The 7,358-nt window shown below is 43.1% G+C and overlaps 1 protein-coding gene across 1 annotated transcript; it reads right to left on the bottom strand.

Moving 5' to 3' along the window:
• Positions 1–279: 279 nt before the first annotated feature.
• On the bottom strand, positions 280–7,027 carry LOC120811855 (uncharacterized). The gene is made up of 17 exons (XM_040167540.2): positions 6,666–7,027; positions 6,215–6,258; positions 5,841–5,905; positions 5,614–5,750; positions 5,328–5,385; positions 5,003–5,201; positions 4,790–4,882; positions 4,451–4,531; positions 4,160–4,294; positions 3,388–4,091; positions 2,581–3,048; positions 1,897–2,476; positions 1,721–1,794; positions 1,479–1,619; positions 1,166–1,326; positions 967–1,057; positions 280–812 (listed from the first exon to the last, which is right to left on the bottom strand). The coding sequence occupies exons 1-17, from the start codon at positions 6,687–6,689 to the stop codon at positions 730–732; spliced, it is 3,138 nt and encodes a 1,045-aa protein (XP_040023474.2). The 5' UTR covers positions 6,690–7,027; the 3' UTR covers positions 280–729.
• Between the last annotated feature and the right edge of the window lie 331 nt (positions 7,028–7,358).

The raw sequence follows: 7,358 nt of genomic DNA, 5'->3' as shown, positions 1-7,358 counted from the left end.
ACATCTCCGGGTCACACACACAGGAGATGTTTGAAAACGAGACCTTTAAAAGATTGTTCTGGATTAAAAATTGCTTGTCTTGATTCAGAAACTACAAATGTCTTAATAATGTAAAGAGTGTCTTATTAAAGATCCCGACTTTTCCAAGCTTGTAGCAGCTAATGTTGCCACAAGCCGATTGCCTCAAGCAATGTTCATCCGTGTACTGCAGCAGTGCTTAAATTAAATGTACTTCAGCACCCACACACACGTAAACCAATTACAAATGGGAAATAAAAATACAACATACTGTTATTTTTAATGGAGGTTCTTTTTTTTACACTGTATTACTACTATAATGTATTTAAGAATCACAACAAATTGTTCATTACAGTTTATGTGGTGGCAAAAACAAATATACAATACCCTGGAATATACAAATGTTGTTGTTGACTGGTTGATGTTGTGATACGGTTGTACACTGCCCCTCAGAGGCTGGGAGCAATACATGAAAACAGGAGAATCATTGGAGATGGCAGCAACAAGCACCTTATTTACAATCATTTTTGTTTTAACAGAATCGTGTAATTACAAGTACATCCGAGAATCAAATAGGTTGATTAAAAAAGAAACGTATATTTACAACTTCAATACAGAATATCATTTTAAATAATGGCGCACATCCCCGGTCCTCTTTTCAGTTTTACATACTCGGGGCGTTTCTCAGGAACTGGTTAATCGCTGACAACTTCAGTGCGCGCTCTCTGCTAGCATGCGGGTGAAGTACATCACTGCAGGCTGTGCCGTGACGTTTTGGATGCTGTAGGCGCGTCCTGTGTGAGCAACGGACACATCAGAAAATTAAAAACTAACATCAAATTACTGCTAAACGGTCTTAAAAGATATGTGGACACGACGAAGAAGCAATTCAGCAAAAGACAACTAAAACATAATAATTGCATCCTGGTATTGATACAAGATTCTTACCACATGGCACCATGAGGGATTGACCGGGATGGAAGCAGGATTCCTTGCCGTCGATGGTTACACTCACAGAGCTTGTTAATAAGTTAAAAACCTTTAAAAAAAAAGAACGAATGTAAGATTACAGAAATAAAAAGACTTATTGTGTGAGAGGACAGCGGAGGACACAATGAGAGGAACAATATGGGAGAAGTCTACTGACTGTTGTGGCGCTGTGATCCACCCACAGAGGCTTCTTCATGTAGGAGCCCAGCAGGATCTTTCCATTACAGAAGGAGCCACAGTTCAGGTCCAACACGAAGCCAATAGCTCGGCCTTGATGGAAGTACCACTCAAACTGGTCTGGAGAGACTTCTCCACCTTCTGTAGCGACAGGGAACAGGACACAAAACAGTCAACAAAGGGTCTAATGTTGTAGAGCATTTCATTTGATTACACTACAATGTTTCATTTACAACAAAAACATCTTTAAGTTAATCGACAACAGCTGTTTTTTTAATAAAAAAAATTCTTACTGTCGACAGGAACAGACCAGAGACTCCTAAACCACTCCGTCAGGTTGTCTTTGTCCTTCGGCTGTAGGATCAACGGCTTGAGAGGAGGAGCACACAGATCTGATAAAGAGAGAGCAGCGGGCGACCTGTCCGGCATAAAAACTGGAATAAAAAAGCAAAAGAATAGTACAAGTTAATCAATAAAGTTAAAAAGAGGAGGAACCATCTATTTAAAACAAGTGAAAGAGTACATAAAAACACACTCAAGTTGTCTTCGTCCTCCTCATACTCTATCAGCTCAATCATGGAGGACGGCCCACTTCTGACGGATTGTAACCTGCAGAAAAAACCCCAATTACATAAGGAACACGATCGTGCAGGAACGCTTGCATCCAATAAGAGGGAGATGTCAGGAGGAACAGCATGAACGTCTCCTCACTGGTTCTCCGACTGACAGTTGCTGCCGTGTGGCGCCTCGCGGTTGGCCGATTGGTCGTGTGAGCTTTGGAGTTCAACGGCAGCCGAACCGAGTAAGTCCCCATCGCTGAACACCGTGCAGACGGCGTCCTCGGCCGGAGGAGCAGCGACTCCGCGTCGGCTCGTCCGACCCGCCTCCCTCCTGGGGGCCGTGGCCGGGGCGAGTAGGCCTTTAACAGCTGCCAGGAAGACTGCAGCCTTTGGAGTCGCCAGAAGAGGGGCGGCGGCTCCCCCTCGTTGTTTCCGCAAGGCCGCCGTGTTGCCGTTTTTGGGAGTCCCGAGTCGGGGGGCTCTGCTTCTCCGTTTAGACACCCTTTTTCTCTCCTTAGCAGGTTCAGGCCCCTGCGGCCGGGGGGAGACGCCCTCGGCTTCCTCACACACGTCACCAACCTGCCACCAGTTCCCGGGAGGCTTCCTGCTCCGCCTCTCGGACTCCGCTGCCCTGAACTGCTCCCGGCGCCCTCCGGCAGAGACGGACGCCGGGGTGGTGCACGGTTTTTCATTCCAGGAGTTGTGGTACGCGCTCTGAAATATCTGATCCCCTGTAAAACATCACATCATGGGAAGTTAAGCGTGTATTAGGTGGTACGTTGTTATACTAAAAGTGGAATATTTTTTAAGTAGGATCCATAAGCGTTGGCCTTACCCAAGTTACAGCTGGGGTCTCTTTGGGAGAGGTCCAACGGGCTGGACGGTCCATCCTGGGCCTGCGGCTCTTTCTCAATCTTTTGGAAAACTTTATCTGGTCGACTGGCTTCTCTTGTGTTTTTAATTTTGCTCTGTTTAGTTTCCCTGCCTTTAGATTTATTTGGCTTCCGGGTGGATGGCTGGATCTGGTTTATTTTCTCTAGAACTCGGTCCTTCTTTGTCTTTACAGGCTGCTGGTTGTGCTGCTTTGACTTCTTGGCAGTGGGCCGGCTGTCTGAAGGCTTCGTTTCCTCTGTGATCTGTTGGTTCGCCCACCACTGTCCGACCGGCCTCCTCTTCCTTTTGCAATGAATCACATCTTCTTCAGACGAAGTCTCTTTGGACGCAACAGGGAGTTTCTTCATTTTGTCCTTTTCTTCTGCAACATAATTTTCTGTTTGAGCGTCAGAATTCATCATTTCTGCGTCTGTGGGAGAAAAAAGAAAAGCACAAGAAATTAAACACAGTATTGTATACTTATTTTAATGATATTTTCAAACATTTCAGATTGTAAATGTGTTTATAGTGTATTATTATATTATTCATATGTATATTGTTGTTTAGTGTGTTGCCCAAACTAGCATGGTAGATAAAAAATAAAACTCCCAAAAATTATTCCAACCCATGAAAAGCCACTAGATTAGATTTTTAGAATTTGTAATCTAGAAAATGTGAGGAAAAAAGGAGCTCCCAATTCAACAGCTCAGTTTTTTCTATTCACAGCTATTGATGCCATCCAATGTCAAAACAAAGAGTGGGTTCTCACCTGGAGGAGAGCCCAGGTCTTCAGCCTCTGCGTGCTCCTCACTGCCCCGGCTTTGTTCCTTCTGGGCCTCGTCGCTCGTCGCCTGTTTCACGGCGGCGGGTCCGTGCGCCCCCCTCCTGCCCCGCTTTAATGATTCAGCCCGGCTCGTCTTTGCGTTTTCGTTCTCGCATTTTATAGACTTCGGAGCTTTCTTCTCCGTCTTCCGGGGGGCTTTTTCTTTGTGTGTTTCCCCGCCGGCTTTGTCCTTCGGTTGCTCTTCTTGCTCCTTGTCACTTCCTTTAGATGTGGCTCTTTTCTTCCCTTGCTTTTCTTTTGGTTGCTCTTCAAACCTTAAGTCGCCTTCAGGAAGGTCTTCAAGACCGGGCAGTCCTTCCTTATCGCTTCCGGGCTCAGCAATCTTCTTATTCTTCTTCTCTCCCCCTTTCGACTTGTTGGTTCTCTGACGGACGGACTGACTTCCCAGTGTGTTCTTCGCCTGTTCAGATTCCTGCCGTTTTTGTGCCGTCTCTAACGAGCTATCCTTCTTGCTCTTGTCTGTTGAACTGTCTTTGTCGGAGCTGGAGGTTCTCCCCTCTCGCTGTTTTTTTCTTGTGGCAGTTTTAGTCGGGATAGAAAACCAAAGAGGTTTTTCATCCTCCAGAATGAGGAAGTCATCCTCTGGCTCAGCAGAAGGAGTGGGAACTTTCACTGGTGTCTTCCTGGAACTACAACAACGTTTTTATTAAACACGGCACCGTAACAACAAACTACTTTGCTGTTGATCTGAACTCACCATGTGGCTTTGGGCTGCCCAGCATCTCGAAGCTTCATGAGAAAGGCGGTCATGTCATTTTCAGATGTCTTCTTGGGAGCTGCCAGTTCAGGTTCCCGTCTCACTGCGGATGCAGGTGGGTCTCTGCTTTCTTGCCTGGAAAAAAAATAAAAAAAATAAGCTTGAATATCAATCATTTTTCTAAGAATTAAGCTGACACATTGCCTTAAATGTCCACTTTTGCTTTATCATTCAGCCTAAAGTGAAAGCCAAATTAAAAATAACTAAACATTAAAAAGTAATTTCTTCTACCTCTGTGTTTTTTGTTGGCCCTCAAAATCAGATGTTTGGGGTTTCGGGAGGATTTTTTCTTTGACTGTGAGAGTCTCTGTGCTGCATAGGCAGAGACAGACAGACAGACAGACAGACAGACAGACAGACAGACAGACAGACAGACAGACAGACAGACAGACAGACAGACAGACAGACAGACAGACAGACAGACAGACAGACAGACAGACAGACAGACAGACAGACAGACAGACACGTGGTCACTTGTGAATTGTATGTTGAAGAGCATCAAATTATGATGGAGCACTTGGGAGCTAAAAGCAACGGATCATTACACTGCAAATTAAAAAAGGCCCCTACCTCAATCCCACTACCTTGTTTCGATGACTGGATATCTTGGGTTTGTTGAAAACAACATTGCTTGGAGGAGACTCAAACACATAGTCAGGATTTCTAGAGGAAATTACAATATTTTAAAAATACACTGGTTCTGGGTGAGAGTAAAATCAGTGTTAGCACGAGAACCCTAAACTCTGTACTATTCTAAAAGAAAATGCATTAATGAATGCTCACTGCTCTGTGCCGTGCCCATTGCACTGGGGTCCTTGGAGGAGCAGAGGCTCCGTCTTTGCTGCTGCTTCATCGTCACAGGCAAAGAGAATTGGGGATACAACATGATCCTTTTCATTGTCCAACTCTTCAACAACCATCTTCTCTTCAATAGGGCTGGATGTCTTCACTGGCATGTGTGCTTTAAACGGGACGTCCAAATCTGCAACAGAAAAAGTAGCATACTTTAACGAGAAGAACATTTTACCCCCAAAACAGACAAAGTGTCTGAACATTTAATATGTGTGAATTTGGAAAACCAAATATGGGTTTCTTCTGAGTATCTTACCAATTGCTGGTTTAGGACTGGGTGCTGATGCAGGATGAAGTGAATCACCTTTAGGATCCTAAAGAATCACAATAAATAGATATAAAAAATCAACACACCTAATGCCACCAAATGTTATCCAATTCAAGAAAGGTACGCAAAGCCCAGGAGTAGATATACCAGAGCTTCTGGGACTATGACCAGGCACATAATCAGAAATCAAGAAGTGGAAGCGCTCGGTTACTACTGGCTCATCAGCCCTGTGTGACATAACAGCAGTGAACAGTCACTATTGACTATTGATTACCATTTGGCATCTTTCTGTTAGATGTCCTTCCTGTGGGAGCGGTGAAACCGGTCTCCCACACTGGTTTGGCTCAGTATCAAAGGTCTGAAGCAGACTAGACGAGGGCAACAGGTCATCTTTAACATGTGAGGATGGATCTGACAAAAATATACAAATATAGGTTAATACACTGAAAATACAAAATACCTTCAAAATATTAAAGCAAAACAATTACACACGCAACTTACCCAAGTCATCAAACATCTTGTCAATGTCATCCAATGTCAGAGGTTCCGACCATTTTTTGGGTGGACTTAAAACACAAAAGATCAGTATGATAGTTTCATTTCAACTGACCAATCGCTACCATTCAATCGAAAAAACTAAATAAAATAATTTACACATATAACTTGCATTGTTTGTAATAAATGAAAATAAAACTTTGAATATATAAATACAACAAATATATATGTACAGAGAAAACGACAACCTCCAATGTATTACTATTGCATAAAAGGTCCATAACAAAGAATGCAACAAATAAAGTTTCAGCTGTCATATTTAAGACTTTTTTCATTGTTTTAAGCCAACAAACAGCACATAAATACTCTTCAAAACGTACCTGGTCTTGTTTGTGAGATAGCAGAGTTTCCTCTTTGGTCTCCTCTGTGAATTGATAACATATAACGACAGAGAAGTTCAAATCGGGGACAAAATATATTTTTTTTGCCAGCTAACGTGATTCGTTAATGCCAAATGTATTAGTTTATTTACATCAAGTTGAAGTTAACGTATTGTACGCCATTGTTCTTATAACCAACCTTGAATTGAGGGGACATTGGATGAACTAACTAAATGTTATAAGCTCCATGAATTTCGTAATCAACTCTAATTTAAGGCTGTTGCATTGAGTTTAACTAACGTTGCCTGTTATTTCTTTACAAACTGTCCTCATCGGAGTGAAACGTTTCAGCCTCTTCCTCCCGGAGTTGTTATTAAAGTTAACGTGTTTGTTCAGCTTTCAGTCCGCGACACCGCGACCAAAAAAAAAAAGCACAAAAAACGTAACTTACCAGGTTAGAGTATCCCGTCTCCATTTAAGTTAACTAACGCAAAGGTTAACTAAGTTTATCTTCCAAAGGCAGTTAATGTTGTACGACGGTTTCCAGCAGCAATCGATGCTATGCTAACGGTTAACTTAGCTAACGTTAGCTAACATTTTGTTTTAAATAACTGCTCCAGCTCGTTTAGCTCCCAGGAGGCATTTGTCTCTCTAAACATTAAGATCATAAGTCGCCCGACAACACATCATCGTGCAAACGATGGCGAGCCCGCTACGTCTCTCATTTGGTAAGGTTAGCGTTAGCGTTAGCAAAACAATGGCGCTGTTGACTAAAGTTATATTCTAATCAACCGCGCATTCTGAAAGGGGGTGGGAACTTTGCCCTGCGTACAGCCTCTCAGGCAGAACATTGCCATTTAGGTCATTAATAATCTGCAGTCTGGGCTTTGCATCTATGAAATCAAGTTAGGTCTGGCCAATACAATCAACTCAACTATCTGGCAGTGACTAAAGTTTGCTGCCAGTGAAGATAAACATGTTGCCTTAAATACTAAATTCAGGGAATGAAATATATATTTATTATCAGGATGTTCTTCTTCTACATCTTATTTTCCTGCAGACTAAACCCGCAGCTGGTGCATCCCGTTGCTGCCCCCTACCGGTCAGTCATGTCCTGCACCAGTCCTTTTTTTTCATCTTCCAT

This window comes from Gasterosteus aculeatus, chromosome 21 (assembly GCF_964276395.1).
Source record: "Gasterosteus aculeatus chromosome 21, fGasAcu3.hap1.1, whole genome shotgun sequence".
NCBI lineage: Eukaryota > Metazoa > Chordata > Actinopteri > Perciformes > Gasterosteidae > Gasterosteus > Gasterosteus aculeatus.
This window is presented reverse-complemented; position numbering and strand designations above follow the sequence as displayed.